The sequence below is a fragment of the Mus caroli genome, unplaced genomic scaffold (genome assembly GCF_978045245.1).
Source record: "Mus caroli unplaced genomic scaffold, Mus_caroli_1 scaffold_13, whole genome shotgun sequence".
In the NCBI taxonomy this organism is placed as follows: domain Eukaryota; kingdom Metazoa; phylum Chordata; class Mammalia; order Rodentia; family Muridae; genus Mus; species Mus caroli.
Window position 1 is genome coordinate 51956867 of NW_028227268.1, and position 21796 is coordinate 51978662.

General features: G+C 40.1%; 1 protein-coding gene across 2 annotated transcripts in view; it reads right to left on the minus strand.

Annotated features, from left to right (window-relative positions):
• The window catches only part of Rabep1 (rabaptin, RAB GTPase binding effector protein 1), a 96193-nt gene that overhangs the window by 12942 nt on the left and 61455 nt on the right, over positions 1–21796 (minus strand). The window contains exons 8-13 of one of the 2 annotated variants that reach the window (XM_021177943.3): positions 20317–20448; positions 11616–12083; positions 10104–10208; positions 8397–8513; positions 6168–6266; positions 3075–3215 (exon numbers count right to left, since the gene is read on the minus strand). In XM_021177943.3, the coding sequence (XP_021033602.1) occupies positions 3075–3215; positions 6168–6266; positions 8397–8513; positions 10104–10208; positions 11616–12083; positions 20317–20448 (1062 nt within the window). The remainder of the gene's footprint in view (positions 1–3074; positions 3216–6167; positions 6267–8396; positions 8514–10103; positions 10209–11615; positions 12084–20316; positions 20449–21796) is intronic. The other variant, XM_021177944.3, reaches the window with a different exon arrangement.

Below are 21796 nucleotides of genomic sequence, written 5' to 3' on the forward strand. Positions count from 1 at the left end.
ACCACCAATGCTCTCTTTCAATGACAGCAGAAAGTAAAAACTTGGGCTGGAGAGATGGGTCAGCAGGTAAGAGCACTGACTGCTCTTCAGAAGGTCGGTCCTGAGTTCAAATGCCAGCAACCACATGGTGGCTCACAACCACCCATAATGAAATCTTTTGGTGTGTCTGAAATAAGCTACAGTGTGCTTATGTATAATAATAAATAAATCTTTGGGCCAGAGCAAGCAGGGACTGAGTGAGCAGGGCCAACTGTAGTGAGGGGGACAAGCAGAGGTCCTAAATTCAATTCCCAACAACTACATGAAGGCTCACAACCATCTGTACAGCTGCAGTGTACTCATATACATTAAATAAATAAATAAATAAATAAATAAATAAATAAATAAATAAATCTTTTTAAAAAGTAAAAGTACAGGAAAATCGGTAGTTCTTCTATATTTTATATATTAATAACCAGCAATCTTAGAGATAAGGAAAACATTTCCATTCATACTGGTATAAAAACAACAAACAGGATCAACCTAACAGTCCTCTGAGTCCTCTAAAGTGAAATCTAGAAGGAAAGCAGAGAAAATAAACTGAACATTAGAAAACTGAAAACTGTTTGATGGCTTAGTTGAACTAGTGTTTTGAAAATAGACATGTTATTAAAATTTAGCTAAAGGTTCAATGCAATCCCCATAGATGTTCCATTCTTCATAGAGGGAAAGGGGAAAGTGGGATTCTAAATGAATCTGGAAGCACTGCAGACAGGGAAGCAAAAGTAACCCTGAGCAGAAATGCAAGGCTTAAACCAACATCAGCAAAGCTTTCTGAATGTGGCTACGAAGACAAAGGAAATAAGAACTGACAATGGGAAATGAGCGTCAAACTAAGGGGATATAAAATATTTCCTCCACCGTCAGGGTGTGCTGTGAATGTGAAGGGTCCCGCACAGGCTTGTGTGTTTGAAGACTTAGTCACTAACATGGAACTAAATGGGTGCCTGGGGTTAAGTCCTGAGGTTGCTAGAGCAGCGGCACTTCCTGTCCTCTCTTCTTCCTGACAGGGGGCACTCTGACCAGCTGCCTCATGCTCCTGCTGTCCTTGGCCATGACAGATTGCAGGTGAAATGAACTTGTCCTCCCATAACCTCCTGTTGTTAGGCATTTTCTCCTAGCAATGAAAAAACTAACTATTGCATGATTAATATACACAGGCAAAGAATACACACACAAAAACAATCACACTTTTAAAAAAATAATTGAATCAAGTTGAACAAACTATTCTCTAAAGAAGTAAAAATGGGAAGCAAATACAAAAACAAAACAAATGTTCAACACCCTTAACATCAGAAGGTAACATCAGAAGGGTTACCATAAAAAACATTAAAAAAAAAAATCAAGATCAATAAAACCACCACAGTAAATGTAGACATAGATATGAGAAAAAACAAACCCTTATAACAATGTTGGTAAGACTATAAATGATTTCAATCACTATAAACATTATAGTACAGAAAGGCTCTTCAAAAGTAAAACTTAGGGGCTGGAGAGATGGCTCAGCAGTTAAGAGCACTGACTGCTCTTACAGAGGTCCTGAGTTCAATTCCCAGCAACTACATGGTGGCTCACAACCATCTGTACTGGGAATCCCTCTTCTGGTGTGTCTGAAGACAGCAACAGTATACTCACATATATTAAAAAAAAAAAAAAAAAAAGTAGCCAGGCAGTGGTAGCCCATGCCTTTAATCCCAGCACTTGGGAGGCAGAAACAGGTGCTGCTCCTTGGTGTGCCCTGAGGAATCAAATCCAGCAAACACTAGAAAAACCCTGTTTACTGCAACATTATTATTATTGCCAAGCTTTTATGTAGGCATTCAACAAAAAATAGAAAATGTGGCACTGTACACAAAGAACAGTGAAATTATGTTATTTAAAGGAAAACTGATAAAACTGGAGACCATCATATTAAAGAAAGTAAGCTAGACCCAGACAAACAAATACTGAATGCTGTCTCTCACATAGCAGAATCTAGACATTTTTTAAAGACTATTTTGGAAGAAAGACCAGTGGAGATAGGGGTAAAAGATGAAACAGGACAAAACAGATTGATGTACATTATATGCATGGATGAAAATGTTACAATGAAACCCACTGTTGTGTAATTAATATATGCAAATTTAATAAATAAAACAATTAAGTAGCTCCACACATATCACCAAAATTACCCATGTTCTTATATGACATAGCAACTCTATACTATTGGGTATATATTTAGGAGACATGAAAGCATGTCTTACTAGATCCTGTGACCTAAATGCCCACCAAAAGATGAATAGATAAAACATCCATACAGTACAGTATTATAATTCAGCTATAAAAAGCAATTAAAGTTGATATTTGCTACAACTTGGATGAATCGTGAAAACATGCTAAGTAAAAAAAGCCAAGGCAGATAGAAAAGAGTATAAGGAAATAGTTACAGATAGAAGGCAGATCATTAGTTCTTTAGATTGAGAACAGAGGGAATAGAAGGAATCCCTACAGGGTAAGGAGGGGTTTTTATTTATTGGGTTGAATGGTTGGTTTGGATTTCTTTTATGTGTATGGGGTTTTGCTCACATGTGTATCAGCACACACATAAGTGGTACCTGCGGAGGCCAGATCTGTCTGATCCCCTGGGACTGGATGTATAGAAAAATCAAACCCAGGTCCTCTGGAAAGGCAGCCAATGCTCTTAATCACTAAACCATTTTTCCAACCCCAAAGGTTTCTTTCCACAGTGAAGGAAATGTTCTAAAATGGAGGAGTGTGGCAGCACACACCAGTAATACCAGCACTAGGGAGACAGAGGCAGGATCGAGTCTGAGACCTGATCAAAACATACCCACGCAATATTTCAAGACAAAAGACAAAGACTAAACAAAGTTTTAAAATTTACATTTATCCATCAATATGCTAAAAGATAAATTACATCTTTAAAAGTAGAATTGTCTGACATATAAAATTAATAAAGATTTTTCTAAAGAAACTTACAACCATTTTAAAAAGTACACTTGCTTGTGTTTTTGATGTTGTGGCAAACACATTACCTCCACAGTGTCTGGAAGAATGAAGTCTTCTGCTAGCTGTAATGACACATGCAAGCTGTGCTTCCCCTGGAGGCTGTCGTTGTCTTTCTGTAATCTCACCAGCTCTTCTGAAACCTGTTCACGTGACTGCATCAGCACCGCCTAAAACACAAACAGATGCTAGGAAGGCAAATCCAGTTTAGTGACAACCACATCAGTGAAAAACAAGGCCAAACAAAATGACATTTGAAGATGGAGTTTACAAAACTTCTAAAAAATGTACACAGAGCTCATAACTTACATTTTCTATACTTATTGTGGTGTGGACAAGTGTGTGCCACAGCATGTGTGTGAAGACCAGAGGACATGGTTGTGAGTCCATTCTTTGCTTCTGTGTTTACAGAGGTCCCAGGTATCATATCCAGGTCAAGCACCTTCCCCTGCAGAGCCATCTTATACCCACCAGCCCCACCTCACTTTTTATTTGCAGACTATTTATGCATCAAGGAGTGAGGCAATGAGACAAACATGGGAGCTCATTCTCTACTGTTCCTACCAGCAATTCAAAAATATTGTTTCTTGTCTCCCAGAACACAGAGGAGCAGATTCTTTGACTCAGTAGAACTAGCTGACAGTATCCCACCAAAGAATGGGAAAGGCAGCATTTTCATCTTCCTTCATACTTGCTGCATATATACAATATTTGAGTCCAGGAGCGAGTGAGTGGCTGGGCAGTCTCTGGCTACAAGTCTTCAAAAGGATCTAAGGTTGCATATGGTGGTGTATGCCCATGATCCCAGCATCCAGGAAGCCCAGACATAGAATCTGGAGGGCAAGCGAGCCTCAGATGGATAGAAAATCAAAGGTCAACATAAGCAACGTGAAATCTTGCCTCAAGCTTCTACACCACTCCCTCACCACTACTCAATAAAGAAGATCCATGCTCAGTTCATATGTCCCTTAAGAAGTTTACTTTTTAAAACTCATATTTCTTTTGATGTTTAAAAGAATTAAAATATCAAGCACTAATTTGTATCAATATGAAAGTTATTCCAACAAATGTAAGTTTAAACTAAAGTTGTACAAAAGTCCCTTGTCTCTGTTAATCTTTTTAGGTTTTTTTTTTTAACTTTTTTTTTAACTTTTTTTTTTTTTTTTGAGAGAAAGTTTCACTATGTTGGCTTAACTGACTTGGAACTCCGTGTGATTAAAGGAGTGTGCCACCATGTCCAATTTTCTGCTAAATTTTAGTATTTAGTTGTTAAGTCATTTGTTATAAATTTATATACCCACAAATACTCAAGCCACCTTTATTTGTCACCCACTACAGGAAAAGTAGGCATTTTTCTGTTTGTCAAGAATACACTGACAGTGCTGGAGAGATAGCTTAGCAGTTAAAAGCACAAAGCCCTTCCTCTTCCAAAGGACCCAGGTTCAAATTTTAGCACCCACACGGCAGCTTACAACTGTCTGTAACTCCAAAATACATGCTGAAATATTTAGGAGAGTCATAGTGTCTGCACTTTAATTCCCAATAGTTCATCACAAGCCAGACATAGAATATGCACATAATATAATCTATATACAGTGAGATCACAAGAGACTAATGTTAGCAACTGCCGAACTACACTGACAGTCATAAGCAACACTGTTATCTGTCTGATGGTCTGAGTGTACACGTGTCACAGCATGTGTATGCAGGTCAGAGGACAACACTTCGAGTTGGCTCTCTCCTTCCACTGAGTCAGATGTCAGGCCTACACAGCAAGCTCTTTCACCTGAAGTGATAGTCTTTCAAAAGCTCATTCAGCAAACTTCTCTGCAAGTGTGAAGCATCTCCAAACACAAAGGGGAAAATGTTAAGATGACCAACGCTCTCACAGGCACTCTGCAGGACCTAAGACACTGAGTTTCTCTTTATCAGCATAAGAACCATTTGTGGTAATTTTGAGAAAATTAAATGTTCAAAGGACTTCAACCTGAATTCCACCAATTCTCCAATGTCACCTAATACACTCTGCTTTTAATGGAATCAACTTGCATATCACCTTCAGAGGGGAAGGAACTTTAAAGACAAGGAAAGGTGTGAGAAACAACCCCATGGACCTTTGCCAGAACTGAACAATTATAAAGCTGCCTTCTCTACCTAGAGAAAACGTGAACTTCCCAACTCATAAATCCCACAGACCAGATACAGGGTTCGAGGACAACTCAGTTGCCATTTAGACACTGGCTGAATGCTAGTCAAAGATAAATTATGGCCATCCTACCTGTAGCCTTCTCATACTCAAAACTATGGTCCCTGTGAAAGTGCTAGGTCCATGGAAGCTTTGCAGTCATGCCAGAAAGAACAACTCCGCCATAACTGACCCAGGCCATTAGATACAGGCTCCACAAGACAAACACAGCCAGAGTAGTAAGGACAGAGTCCAAGCCTCAATTATTCCACAAAGCTTCCCAGTAGCCACTGCTCAGGAAGCACTGCTTCTGCCCCTCACAGCTGATGGCCTTCTGGAAGACCTCCAGAGCTACAGCAAATATATAAATTCTGGGAAATTAATAATGTTTCTTTTTTTTTAAGATTTATTTATTTATTTATTATATGTAAGTACACTGTAGCTGTCTTCAGACACACCAGAAGAGGGAGTCAGATCTTGCTACAGATGGTTGTGAGCCACCATGTGGTTGCTGGGATTTGAACTCAGGACCTTCGGAAGAGCAGTCGGGTGCTCTTACCTGCTGAGCCATCTCACCAGCCCCCAATAATGTTATTCTAATTAAATAAAAGTTACCCAGGAAAAATAGATAAATATTCAAAAGCTGTGTGAGCTGGAGATGACAGTTATCTCTATTCTTTTAGCTCGTATTTTAAACTGAAAATTAAGTACTGGCCTATCATAGTTTACTCTGTTTAGGTTTCCCAAGTGAGAAAGGGGAGCAGGGTGAGGAGCTCTGCTTAGAAGCAACATCTGTACAGTATTCACCATCATAAATCCTCTGGAGGCCCTGGAGTGTAGCCACTCCAATAGGAAGTCACTTTCAGCAGGGTGATATATTAAAGATAATGTTGAGAAAGCAATCCAGGAATAAAGGTGGCATGTGACAGTGACTTACCATCTGCTCCTGAACGTCCCTCTTTGCTTGGGAAAAGCTCTGTTGTAACTCTTCAAGTAAGACCTCAGAGGCTTGGGCTCTTAAAACAAGTGCAGATATCTGAACAGAAGATGCACATGTGAAATACAATTAAAACTGGCTCTCTGAAGCTAACCCTGCATCTCATTACTCCACACAAGTCCATGGGAACCACTCATCTTCCATTCAACCAATGTGTACATTTGCTATATGGCAAGACTTTCCAGTACACCAGGGCATTAGCAAAGCTCAAGTCATGTGCTGACATATATTAACAACCAGTAGTAATTGGTCCTTAGAATGACCTAGTTATGGATATATTTTTAAGAGGCAAAAATAAAGAAAGAAAAAGAAAAAAAAGGAAGGAAAGAAAGAAAGCAATGAAAACTAGAAGCCTGGGGCTGGAGAAAAGGCACAGAAGGTAAAAGCACTTGCTGCTAAGCCTCAGCTTGGCCCTCAGAACCCAGAATCCTTATGGTGGAAGGAGAGAACGGACTCCTGCAAGCTGTCCTCTGATCTCTGCACACGTGCTACGGCCACATATTTTACACATGCATGATGAATACATGTGTGCACACAAACAAATAGATATATTTCTTTAAAATGGAAGAAAGGAGAGAAAGAGAGGAGACAGCACACCTTTAAAGGATAAATGAAGTCCTTTGAGTTGGTTACAACCTTCTAAGGTAGGTATTAAAGAGCAATTAGTACCATTTAACTCTTGACTATCTGAATTACTGTTAATATTCCTGGGGAGGGAATTATTTGAAAACTAATCATTCACACACAAAAACTAATAGAAATAATTTTGCCTGTGCATTTAAAAAATGATTGCTAGAATTCTGTTTCTAGCTGGGCTGTGTAGTGGCACAAACCTTTAATCCCAGCACTCAAGAGGCAGAGGCAGTCAGAACCTTGAGTTCAAGGCCAGCCTGGACTACAAAGTGAGTTCTAGGACAGTAGGGTAACACAGCAAAACCCTGCCTCAAAAAAAAAAATAAAAAATAAAAATAGAAAAATAAAAAGTAACTACTGACAATAAGGCTGTATAAAAATATAAAATGTACCTTTTCAAAAGATTTTAGTTGTATTTTTAATTATGTATATATGTATATATTGAGTTTGGTTTGTGCATGTGAGTGTAGAACCAGGTGGATCTCTGTGAGTTCAAGGCCAGCCTGGTTTACTTAATGAGTTCCAGGACAGACAGAGCTGTGTAGAGAGACCCTTTCTCAATAATGATGAGGATGGCAATGGTAACGATGACGATGATCATGATGATGGTGGTGATGGTGATGATGACCATGATGACGACAAGGAGGAGGAGGTGATGGAGGGAGGAAGGAGGAGGAAGAAGGGAGAAGGGAGTGTAAGGAGAACAAAGAAGGAAGGTGAAGAGGAGGAAGGGGGGAGTGGGGAAACCAGGGACTAAATTGAGGCTTAGTAGTAAGCACTTTACCCACTGAGCCATCTTGCCAGCCCTTGTTTGGTTTTTGAGACAAGGTCTTAAATAGCCAGACTGGCCTCCAGTTCTGTAACTAAAGATGGCCTTGAACTTCCTCCTACCTCTCAAGAAATGAGATATCAGGTATATACCTCCACCCCCAGTTTATATGGTGCTTGGGATCAAAGCAAGTGCTTAATGCACCCTAGACAAGCACTCTATCAACTGAGCTACATTTCCAGCCAGTAAGTCCTATCTTTCTTGTTAGTGAAGTTCTTGTGTACCAGGGAGAACCCAGTAAACACACACACACACACACACACAAGGAAATCCAAAGCCGTCGGAGACATTAGAAATGCATTAAGTTTGTTAACTTATTATTTCAAAAGGAATAGATAGTAAGATGCTGGAGAGACAGCTCAGCAGTTAAGAAACTTGTTGTTCTTGAAAAGGACCAGAATTTTGTTCCCAGAATACACATGGTGGCTCACAACTATCTATAATTCCACTTGCAGGGGATCTGACCCTCTTCTGACCTTCCAGAGGACTAAGAATACATGTGGTACACATACATGCAAGTAAAACACATATACATATTTAAAATATAAATAAATCCTTAGAAAAATAGCATGGAACAATCAGAAAACACTTTTTATCTCAGAGAAAACAAAACTCCTAAGTCTTCAAAGCAGAGGAATAAAGCAACCATACTCTTTGAAACTCTAAGTGTGATTTAGCAAGCAGGTCCTCTCTCGTGCACCGCTCACCTGGTGGCTTGAGTCCTCCGCACTCTGCTTGAGGAAGTCCTCCAGCTCCTGTTTCTCTTTCATCGTCTTCTCGAGCTGGTCATTAGCTTGCCTGAGCATTAACTGCAGTTTTTTCACCTATATAATTTTAAAAGTCAACCAGAAGGAAGTAGTTGTACTTCTGCTGTTAATCCAGGGCCTCATGCATGCTAGGCAAGGGCTCTACCACTGTGCTACACCCTCAACCCACAATTCTTTTGTGAGTTAAAAAAATGTTTTTTTGGCTTGTCAATCCAGAAAGAAATGAATGGGCTCAAGCATTATGGTGAGCTTTACAGTTAGCAACAGCTTTTCACATACATAATCTCGTTTGAAAACCTCCTCTCTGCTAGGATCCTAGGTCCCTAGGATTCAGAAGAACCTTATACACTTTATAAAAGTGAAATTATAATACTTTTTCTATTTAAAAGCAGTTATGCCTCCAAGATGCTAGGCTCAATGTAATTCCTCTGATTATCTCCTCTCCACACTGGTCTCACCCTGGCCTTCCTCTGCCGCTCCTTCTCAGACTAGCTTATAAGCTCATATGCCAGCCATGTGTCCTAGAACATACCACTCCCTTTCATGACTCTGAACATTTCCCGCCTTAAGTATATTTCTCCTTCCCTAGTTCTTCTCCTAATGTGAAAGCAGACTCTAAAGCATACAGTTCAAGTGTTGTCTTTCCTGAAACTACAGCTAAGCTACACACCCTCCTCTAATCTAGACATCATCTCTAGGAACAAGACAGACTGAACTTATGCTTTGGTTTGTAATGCTGAAAGAAAGCTCCTATGGGCCAAAACCATCTTTCAACTGTATCTGAATTGCTGGAATCCAGTAAAACACCAGGCAAGCAAGAGGCATCTATAGAAGCCTACAGAAATAACTAAGGAATCCAAGAGAGCCCTTTCCCATGTCAGGCTATCAGAAGCCAACCATTGTATCTTAGTTTAAGTAGCTTTAGAAATCCACCTGTAAGCTATCAATAAAAGAGACTACAGATGAGGGACTGGGTATCAGTGACACCTGGAAATACCAGATCTTTATTCTCACCTCCTTCGGCTCTGATGGCAAAGGCAATAAGAGATCCTCAGAACAACCAAAGAAAACTATTCCTTTCCTGACACACTCTCACAAGACTACTCTTGTTAAACTCTACACTGTTACCAGTGTCACACTCTTCTACTCTGTATTTGGAAAAGAACTTTACCCTCAAGTAGTTCAAGTAGTCCAAGCCTGGAGGAGCTTAACTTCTGTGCCCTGTGAATCACCATTAATCAAATCAACAAATTTACAGCAAACAGGCAGTAAGCAACAAATCCAAACTCTGGCCACCATGACACCCGGCTAGCTTTTGTGGTCAGAGTCCACAGTAAATGTTACCTCCCTCATATCTGTATGATTAAGTTCACTGTGAGGGTGAGATCAAGCCAGCATCAGGTTTAGGTGTTTGGGTGATGGAGTGCAGAGAAAGGTGCTAAGGTGTTGCTGGCACCTCTGAGGGCTGAGCTAGCTGATATAGTGTTAGCATGCTAATGAAAAATGGATACCCATTCCTACAGGCTCTCATTGGAAATCAGCTGCCACTGTTGCCACTGTGTGTGCTAGATTATTCCATAACCAGATAGATACACTTCATATAGCAGACGGAAGAAAAAAAAACTCTGTGGCTCTAATGAAACTCACCTGGTCTCTTGTTTCAGCTTCCTGAATCTGAATTCCTTGTAACTGTTTTTCATAATTGGAACACATATCACAACGTCTACCAAGCTTATTTCCAGCATTATGTACCTGAAGGGCACCAAAATTACCACTTATCAGCCAAAACAAAATAATTCTGTCTCATACTCATGGAACAAACACACGTTCTTACCAGTGTTACTCAATGCATAGCACAGAGTAAATGCTTCAGAGATTTACAGGAAAAAGTTAAAATATAGAGTCAGATTCTAGAAGTTGTAACTTGTAGTACAAGTATGGTAGAAAAACAATGGACACAACTTAGCACCAAGGGCCACAAAACACCACATTTGAAGAACACACAGAGCAAGCGAGAGGTGCTACACCATACACTCAACACTACCTAACAAAAGGAGGAAGGAAAGACAGGCAGCAGCGAGTCCCCCCATCATGAGCTCCGGAAGCAGCATGGTCTTGACATGTCCGGCATGGCTCAAGGACAATGTACTTAGGTTTAGCAGGCTGCTCCATTTATTGCGTGCTTCTTTAAAGAGAAGGAGCCCTGAGAAGGGAAAGCACTACGGCCAGAACTCCTAGAGTCTAACACAGGTTCTGCTCGATCTCTCTGAGCCAGTTTCTTCATCTGTAACTGGGCACTGCTGTGACCTGACTGCCTCATTTATGATCAGAAAGCTCAAAGAGATGAGGTATGTGAAAGGGCTTGGGATCTGTAAAGCAGTGTGCAAATACAACTTACATTCCTTTTTGGTTTTATTTTTCCAGACAGGTTTTCTCTGTATAACAGCCCTGGCTGTCCTGGACTCGTTTTGTAGACCAGGCTAGCCTCAAACTCACAAAGACCCGCCTGCCTCTGCCTCCTGAGTGCTGGGATTAAAGCTGTGTGTCACCACACCCAACACAACTTAGATTCTTAATCTTTACATTTAAAATAGTTTGAGAAAAATTACTTTTCATCAAGGGTGCCTTTTTTCCCTCTCCCATGTTTCCCAATCCTCCTTAAACCCACGCTCTATATCAGGTGCTTGACCACTTCTACATTTTAAAAGGAAAGAAAAAAAAATAAGTGAGTGAGTCATAGCATTCACTCAGCTTGAGTAAACTGAAAACTCAAATTCAGGCTGTTCTAACTGTGATGCTTGTTAACACCACTGGCTAGCCAGCTTCCTGTGACAGTCAGATAGAAGAGATGAAGCAGACTTGACAGGGGGTGGGTATGTGCTAACACATTCTTGCTGGCAGCACAAGCCTGTGCTGACTCCAGGAACTATCTCCTGAATCAACAATGAATATCAGTTATCTATTCCCTCCAGAGAGAGAAGAGAGCAAGCTGTGGTGGTGCACACAGGGTTGGCAAGGTACAGGCAGGCGGATCAAGAGACATCCTCTGAGTTTCAAGGTCATCTTCACTATATAGTAAGTTGGAGGTTAGCTTGGGCTATATGAAACTCTGTCTCAAAACAAAAAGAGAACAAAAGAAACAAGGTCAGACTATCTCACCTCTTTCTGCAGGAGATTCCATTCCGTCTCACTCACTAAGCGGTAACCACTGGGAGATACATATGCACTCTCCATACCCTGGGTGACACTGGAGAGGAGGGACGCTGTCTCCTCCTGCTCAGGTGTCATTGCCTTAATTGCTCTTTCTTGATCTTTGGTTAACATAAACCCACTTGGCATCTGCAGTGACCCAAGGGACACAGTATCAAAGTTCTCAGACACAGAATCTGCTCCAACCAGTGGTCCAAAGTCCGACTCATCCAAATTTCCAGCAGATTTCGCTTTGTAGTTATAGCCTAAAGCTTTGGATTGCAATGAGCTTGAGGTTCCCAAGCTGTCTGTAGACTGAGCTCTCCGGAGTCCATCTTTAAACATGTCATTGTCCGATTTACTAAATGGATCTCCAGATGGTAACAGCAAGTCTGCATCCAAGGAATGGACTGACCCATGGGTGCTGTCTAAATGCTCCTGAAATGTGAAAATACATTAATTTCAAGTTAGATAATTCTCTGAACCACCATGTAATACATACATACATACTCACACACACATACACACACACACACACACACATATATATATACCACCACATATTAAACATACTCAGTTTTCTGCCTTCATATAATTACTTAGCCATTTATCAAGTAAATCTCTTCTGTTTGTTAGGTACTATTCAGGCACAGGTTAGACATGTGAACAAAATACAACTTTTTTGTTGTTGTTGTTGTTTTCAAGACAGGGTCTCTCTTTGTAGCCCTGGCTGTCCTGAAACTCACTCTATAGACCAGGATGGCCTCAAACTCAGAAATCCACCTGCCTCTGCCTCCCAAGTGCTGGGATCAAAGGCGTGCACCGCCACCACCCGGACAAAATACAACTTCTAATTTTAAGATGTGTACAGTTTCTTGAGAGTTTAAGCAAGTAAACAGACTCTTATAATACTGTATAGGCCCATACAAGATAGAGGTCAGCTCATGTTCTGAGACCTCGAGGGGAAACATCTGGTTAAGAAATGAGTTGGCAAACATCACGTGCAACTCGGTATTAGGTACATTACGTGTGAAGCGCCTGTTGAAGACCCAAGTACAGGCATTCACCAGACAAACAGAAAAGCCTTTGGACAGACAATTGGAAATAACCATTGTACAAAGATAACTAAATGCAACTGTAATCCCAGCATTTAGGAGGGATCAGTACACAGATTTCTGCAAGTGCCAAGCCAGCCTGGTCTACATACTGAGTTACAGAACAGCCAGGACTATGTAGAAACATTGTCTCCAAAAAAATAAAAGCAACTAAAGGTGCAATGGCAAATCCTACAATGAAAGTAACAGATGGTGGTCAAGGGCAATGTGAATAAGAAATACCACTGTTTGGGAGAAGCACAAAGGAAGGCATAGCCAGAACAGGAATAAAAGCAGAGGATCATACTGTGAAGCCAAGTTTCAAGCAAGGCGTAAGATTAAACACAGAGCAAGGGGAAGAAGCCAAAAATACAGTGAAAATCACATGACTCCGTCTACGGGAAATGTCCAGAACACAGAGACATAGCAGACTAATTACAAGAATCTGGGGAAGAGGTATAGAATGTTTGGGAGGTGGTGTGTGTGTGTGTGTGTGTGTGTGTGTGTGTGTGTGAGAGAGAGAGAGAGAGAGAGAGAGAGAGAGAAAGAGAGAGAATGTATTCAAACTATACAAAGGTAGTAACTACACAGCATTGAACATATTAACTGCCTAGGAATTGCACACTTGAAATTGCTAATTCTATGCTGCATGTGCACATTTTATGCATTTACTCATATTAACTATTAACAACTGTACAAGAGGTAAATGCAGAGTACTGCTACTGTACAATGCAATTACACAGTGAGGGGTAACAATGAGAAGCCAGGCGGTGCTAGCACACAACTTTAATTCCAGCACTCTAGAGGCAGAGTCAGGAGGATCACTGAGTTCAAGGCCAGCCTAGACTGGTCTATAAAATGAGTTCCAGGCCAGCCAAGGTTCATGGTTCTGCAGGTAAAGGGGCTTGCTGCAATCAGATAATCTGAGCTTGATCCCCAGGACGCTCAGGAAGAAGGACAGAACCAACTCAGAAAGAGGTCCTCTAATTACTAGATGCACTCACACACACACGCACGCACGCATGTTAAATGTCAAAATGAAATAATAAAAAGAAAGGTAACAAGTTTTTTTGAAATTGTATTTAATTTAAATTACTACTCTTGGGCAGGAGAGGTGAGCCAGTGGTTAAAGGACTGGCTACTCTTGCCCAGGACCCAGGTTTGGTTCCCATCACCTATGTGGTGGCTCACAACCACTTGCAGCTCTAGTTCCAGGGGATGCAATGCGCTCTTCTGACCTCTGCAGGTACCTGCATACATGGAGTACATATGCATACATTTAGGCACACACACATAAAACAAATAAATCCCTTTAAAAAAAAGATTAAAATTATTTATTTAAACTTTATGTGCACTGGTGTTTTACCTGCATGTATGTATGAGGGTGTCAGATCTCTGGAGCTGCAGCTGCATGCACAGTTGTGACCTGCCATGTGAGTGCTGGGACTTGAGCCTGGGTCCTCTAGAAGAGCAGTGAGTGCTCTCAACTGCTGAACCTCCTCTTTAGCCCCAACAACTCCTTAAGATAATGTTAACCTCTATAGACAGGGTCTCATCATGTAGCTTTGGCTGACTTAGAACTCACAAAGATCTGTCTGTCCCTAACTTCCAAGTGCTGACATTAAAGGTATTGTGTCAACATGTTGGACCTATTTTTTGTTTTAAATACCGTTTTATGGACCAACTAGAAAAAAATGGAGGGGCTGGAGAGAGGGCTCAGTGGTTAAGAGCGTCAACTGCTCTTCTGAAGGTCGTGAGTTCAAATCCCAGAAACCACATGATGGCTCACAACCATCAGTAATGAGATCTGATGCCCTCTTCTGGGGTATCTGAAGACAGCTACAGTGTACTTACATATAATAAATAAATATTAAAAAAGAAAAAAGAAAAAATGGAGAATACACCAGTTGATGTTCTTGTTTTTTTATTTTCAAGTATCTTAAAACTGTTGCCTGGTATAATAAAAAGTTGATTATTGTTAATTTCTCTATTTCTTTTCTTTCAAATATTTTTACTCATTTGAAATTCAAAATTGCTGGGAAAACAAAACTAGTTTAACTAAGCTATTGATGGCAATTGTCCCAAATTAAAAAAAAAAAAAAAAAAGGAAACTAAAAACCCATTCTGTAAACTTTCAAAATGAAAATAAATTTAAAAACCCCAGCAATCAGGGCTGGAAAGATGGCTCAGTTGTTTGAGCACAGACTGCTCTTCCAGATGACCCAGGTTTGGTTTCCAGCACCCACATGTTGGCTAACAAATGTATTTAAACTTCAGTCCCAAAGGAATACAACACTGCACACACATGGTGTACAGACAGGTATGCAGGCAAAATATGCACATACACAAAATAATATAATAAAATAAATTTAATTAAAAAATACTACGATCACACATGTTGTAGTGACAGAAAATCAATGGAGAATAGAAAGAACAATTGTAATGGCCACTTAAAGAATACTAGTTGGGGCTGGAGAGATGGCTCTGTGGTCAAGAGGATTGGCTGCTCCTCCAGAGGTCCTGAGGCTCAGTTCCCATCAACCACATGGTGGCTCATAACCATCTATAATGGGATCTGACGCCCTCTTCTGATGTGTCTGAAGACAGTGTAGTGAAAGAAAGAAAGAAAGAAAGAAAGAAAGAAAGAACTCCACAGACATGCCATGACACAGAAAAATAATAAATAGAAAAGCAAAAGGCTATTCTGTAGTCTTTCTAATATATACTTCTAAAGTACTTTATATTATCTTAAAAATGTTAATGCCGGGCTGGTGAGATGGCTCAGTGGGTAAGAGCACCCTACTGCTCTTCCAAAGGTCCAGAGTTCAATTCCCAGCAACCACATGGTGGCTCACAACCATCCGTAACGAGATCTGACTCCCTCTTCTGGAGTGTCTGAAGACAGCTACAGTGTACTTACATATAATAAATAAACAAATCTTTAAAAAAAAAATGTTAATGCCTTTAAACTCAGCTGTTCTTTTCCTAAGAACTTGAACAATAAGACACATTACAATGATTTTTTTTGTACAAGAGAAATTATATGTAATAACATTATAGTGTTATTTAATGAAAACATTTTATTCAACAAAAAAAAACCAACCAATTTGATAAGGAGTATGTTAACCATGTTTATTCTATAGGTCATGTTTGGGCATCTTGGAGTCCTTACTAGCTAGGCAGAGACTATGTACCCTAGCACTACCTACCTAGGGTCACTCACCACATGTAAACCGAACAGTCTCAGATTTATAACCCCAACCACCTCCTTTATCCAATTTTCACCAAGCCATTACTTCTCCTGCTCCAAATCACCCAGGAACAGGTAGATCCCAAACAATTAAAGCAATTCCTAGGACCCAAAGGCTTCCAGAATTATTCACACTAGCCAGCCCTGAGTTTCTCTCCGAGCCTACACTGCATGTCATGGCTCTCATTGCTGGGGAAAGCATGTGATGGCGATGCACAGCAGTGAGTGGCATAATACCTGTTCAACACATACTGGGCTTGAGAGAAAAAACAGACAGAAAAATGTAACAGCAAACTGTTCCAAAGATACTGACCTCCTCATGCTGTCAGCCACCTCATAAATTAAAGCCTTGTCACAAGGTAGCAGGGAAATGGTCAAGAGATTATGGTACATTTACATTAAAAGTCTATTAAATGGGTTCAAAAATTTAAGGATGACAAAACTTTAAATTAGATTTAAGCAAGTAGGAACACTCATAAACATGCAGTAACAATATAGAGTATATTTGCAAAGTACAAATATACAGTCAGGCATGATGACACATACCTGTAATCCCAGCACATGGAAAACAGAGGCAGAAAGCTCAGAAGTTCAAGGCTAGCCTGGACTACATAAAAGTTTGTCTCAAACAAAATAAAGCAAAACAAACAAGCAAAGTAAGTGGGAACATACTTATGTTATCCTGGGAACGAATACAGGAATAGGAGATTGACAAAACACTAGAGACAGTTGTCTCTGGGTGGTCTAAACAATTATTTTTATTTGTAAAGCCCTTCCTGCACTTCACAAATGTTCCTTATTTTCCTATTCCTTTCTTAGTGAAAAAGCATATTCTAGGTACAAAAATAAAGATGATGTAAGATTGTTAAAAAATATTAAATGTCCTTAGCAATAAAACTAAGTCTGCAAAGTATTCCATATTGATTTTAATTTACCAGCCAAATCAAATTATCATGAATCTGAATATAAAACAATTATATTCAACACTGAAAATGCAAAGTATCAGGTCTGAAAGTAGAAGTAGAATGTCTCTCTCTGTCTCTCTCTCTCTGTCTCTCTCTCTCTCTCTCTCTGTGTGTGTGTGTGTGTGTGTGTGTGTGTGTGTGTGTGTGTGTGTGTGTCTAACTCGTGGGGGTGAAGGTTGCAGAGAACTGAACCTAGAACCTCATACATGCTGGCAAAGCACTCTACCATGGAGTGCATTCCCCAGCAGAAAGCCTAAAATATATTTTAAAGGCTGGGAAATAATATGCATGGTAGGAGAAAACTATTAAAAACAGAAACAAAACTAAGAAAAATACTTCTTTATAAATCACACATTCTCCTTTCCTGTTTTCTAAACATACTGGGTAGATTACTGCATGATGCAAAGGCCATGTAATATCCTGCTGAACACAAAGATACAGACATTCTCCTGGCAAAATCAGCCAAGCAGCCTTTGGCGTGTGTTCCAGAACGGCGACAAAAATGTACAAAACAATGGCACCATACTTTCCAGTGTCTGGCAGAATTCTTAAAAAAATTAAAAAAAAAAAATTTTTAGTGTCAAGCTGTCAATAAAGATGAAAATACAAGCCATCTGAAACTGTACTGTACATGGCTCAGAGTAAATCTGTAAACTAAACAGAACAAGATACCTGTTAGGCAAATATGGTCAACTGAACTGCAACTTCACAAGCTGGGAAAGGAGGTGAAAGTGAGGGAGGTATGTATGATGGAAATCTCCACCTTTCCAACTCTGGATATCAGCACAGGGCCTTACACATGTAAGCGATAACTACTAAGCTCTAGCTATGGTCCTTACGAGGATGAAATTATCAGCAACAGGGATGACACAAACAGGACTTACAAGAATGAATCACAAGCAGCCAGGCCTAACTGTCGTGAAGTTAAGAACAAGAGGTAAAGCTAGAAGGGCCACTCAACTGGGAAAGGAGGACCCTTGGGTTTTACCCCAGAGGCTCTAGGTATACAAGTTATTTCCTTTACTAAAGAGGTAGCAGCAGCATGAGCTGTGAAGGATGAACAGGAGAACTTTAATAACCAGAAAGAGCAGGGCAAGCATCCCACATGAAGGAACCAACAAGTGATGGGGACATCTTGGCACAAGAGAATGGTGAATATGGCCACTAGGAGATTCTTTCTGGCTCAAAGAAAAAGGTCAATGGTAAAAGTATTTGCCACTAAACCCAAAGACCTAAGTTCGATCCCCAGGTCCCACAAAATGAAAGGAAAACACCAGTCCTCCGACCTCCACATGTATGCTGAGGTGTCTTCAGACCTTCCCATGTTAAAATAAATATGTTTGTTTGTTTTTTAAAAAAACCTTCTTGGGGCTGAAAAAAAATAGCCCAATGGTTAAAAGTACTTGCTGCTCTTACAGAGGACCCGAGTTTGGTTCCCAAAATCCATGGCAGATAGCACAAAACCACTTTTAACTCCAGCTCCAAAGGATCTGATGTCTTCTAGATAGTGTGGGTATGTGCACACATACATACAAACTCTCACACCCACACATAAGTGTGCCCACACACCCAATTTAAAAAATTAAAAAGAAAGAAAATTCTTTCAAATGGTTTCAACAGTCTACACAAATTTCTACTAAGTGACGTAGGTTACAGTAGTCAGTGGTGGTTTGTGTATGAGAGCAATCTGACCGTGACCACACTTAAGGAAGAGATGAGAACAGGACAGTAATGCTGCAGAGTATAGAAAGTTAAAGTAGGACACTCAACACAGAGGCCCTTGCTACACAGTAGGTGTAAGATGACAGCTCACAGGTATGACACCTGACATACTTGCATTTCCAGCCTCTCTGCTCTTCCCCCTCCCAGCACCTGCACCCTTCCTTGAAACTTAATGTATCCTGCCAAAGCTAACCTTCTACCCTCAGAACTTACGCCCTACACTGGAACTGAACAAGTGGCAAGCTTCTATAATCAACCCAAACGTTCTGGAAGCTGAGGAAGGAATAACCTTGAGAGCAAGAGCAAGGTCAGCCTGAACTACATAGCAAGATCCTGTCATTCCCCCACCAGAAAAGCAAGTGTTTAGCAATATTTATAATTCACATTAAAAACAGACACCAAGGCTGGAGATGTGGTTCCCCGGAAGAGCACTCATCCATACGTGTTTGATTCCCAGCACTCACTGGGAGCTCCCTAACATCTGTAATTCCAATTCCAGGGAATCTAAGCTCCCTAACATCTGTAATTCCAATTCCAGGGAATCTAAGCTCCCTAACATCTGTAATTCCAATTCCAGGGAATCTAAGCTCCCTAACATCTGTAATTCCAATTCCAGGGAATCTAATGCCCTCTTTTGGCCTCTATGAGCACTGCATGCACATGGTATATAGACAAATATGCAGGTAAAACACCTACATTTAAATATGTGTGTGTGTGTGTGTGTGTGTGTGTGTGTGTATGTACATGTGTGTATGTGTGTGTATAAAATTTTATATATATAGCATATATATGTAAAGGGACATTGGGCAACACTTGAAAAGTTTACATTTAAATGTGTCTTATCCTTCCCCCAACCCCTTTCTATTAACTCTGTGCTTAAATACGTTAATTAAAAAAAAAAAATTCAATAATCCTCCAATTCTACTTCAAATCAAAAACAAAAAAACATCGTTTAGAAACCTGTTCTGGTGTATGACGTTTGAAAAGAGCAGTAAAGAAATATCTAGTAATTATAAATGGTGAATGAAACAGCATGTTTCGAATAGTGTTAAAATGCTGTAAGAGCAACTGCAACAATGGAACACAGCGGGCATTCATCTCATTTTCATCTACCTACTTTCCACACAAACAAGGTGCCCTGGTCAGTAGTTTACCAAGTCGACACAAGCTAGAGTCATTTGGGAAGAGGAACCGTCAAGTCAAAAAAGATGCTCCCACTAGAGCATTTGCCTGTGGGCAAGCTTGTGGGGCATTTTTTAATTAATTGAGGTACAAGGGCCCACTCCATTGTGAGCTATGTCAACTTGGGCAGGTAGTTCTGGTTGTGTAAGAAAGCAGGCAGAGTAATCCATGAGGAACAAGCCAGAGCCACATTCCTCCATGGCCTCTGCATGAGTTCCCGACACCCCGGTTCCTGCCCTAGTTTCTGCTCTGACTTCCTTCCATGATGGAGTGTGACCTGAAATTTGGTCTTGGTGTTTAATCACAGCAATCGATACCCTCACTAACCTACAAGGTAAATGACTGATGTAGAAATACACTAAAAATTATGAATTTGTGTATAAGAGTTTTTTGAGGTCCCTTGAGTCTTGGGCTCCTACCCAGCACATAGAGTAACTGTAGTCATGGATTCACTTCACCTCTTCATTTGATAATGGGGTTGAAGATTCTTCTTGAGTTAAAGCACACACTACTGGTATTTTTACTTCTTCTTCGGTATCTGTTTTCTTGTTATCTTTTCTCTTATTGACCCTTTGTTGTTCATCCTCCTCCTAAAAGTTAAGAAGAAAAAGCATCATTTAGTTACCGGGGTAATCTATATGTAAGCATCATATAGTTCTTCCACCACTCAAAACAAGAGCAGAGATCTTTATGAGAACCGAAAACTGGACATGAGATAATTTGTTCTGTATTCAGTAGAAGGGGCCTCTGGTCATGATAAACATTTTACTACTATAAGCACAAAGTAAGCAAAGCAAAAAGCAAAATTTAAGAAAGCACACTGTATGAAAGTAAGACAAACAAAAGAAAAGCAACTCCCTGTTCCAGATAACCCAAAACAGGAAAACTACATAAAATAAATCTTATCTCACCACGGAAAACAGAAAAAGCTATCCTGACATCATACTCCCATTGAAAACATGTACAAACTCTGGGACTACCAATGGGAGCTGTAATCCCAGTGGCCCAGAGGCTGAGTCAGTAGGCACAAACTCAAGCCAAGTTGTGAGACACAGGGAGGCTCTATCTCATAAAACTAAAAGACTAAAGACAAAGAGGGAAGCAAGGGGAGGGAAAAATTAGGATCTGAGAGATGTACATAAAACACAAAAGGATGCTCAAAGTCCAAGTACCGACCAGCTCAACAAAGATAAATCTACCTTTTCTGCATAGTAAGGGGAAACAAACACAATTATACAGAAAAGTACACGCAGAATTCTGCAGGAGGAAAAAAATACAAACTGGTTTTTGTTTCATTTAAGAGAGCCAGCAAAGAGAACCCAAAGTATATAACTTCTAGAGCTGAATATCAAAAGACAGGAAGAGGAACTTGCTCACTGAATGAGAAGGTCACTGGGGCTCCAGGGAGAAAGGAAGACTTGTAGGACAGAGACCTAGAAGACTAGACCTGCGGTGAGCAAAGGGCTAACCAGGTCGACACATGTGCAGGAGTATGGAAAGTAAAGGCCAGGGACCAAGCAAGTAAACTAACCTCCAGATTGAATGACTCAAGCGTGGGCACTGCCATCACCTTCCTTGGCTTGCTTCCTAATCTACAACAGGAAAGGCTATGTAATGCCTACCTCACAGACTTTTTGTTTGCTGAGAAATTCTTTATTAAGCTTCAGCACAATACTAGCTAACACAAGTATTAATGAAGGGCTTCAACAATCATCTTAAAAGTAAAAGACTGTTTTAATGAGATTAAAAATCTATACTTTAAGCAAGAATTTAAAAACAAAATTAAAATAAAAACTAAGAAACAAAATCTAACCTAAGTCATATATAGCATTTTAAAATATTTTAATACCTAAAAAAGCAGAGGACACTTTTAACAGTCTAGGGAAATACTTGTACACACATACACTACACCAGAGAATACTGGTTGTGACACTCTCT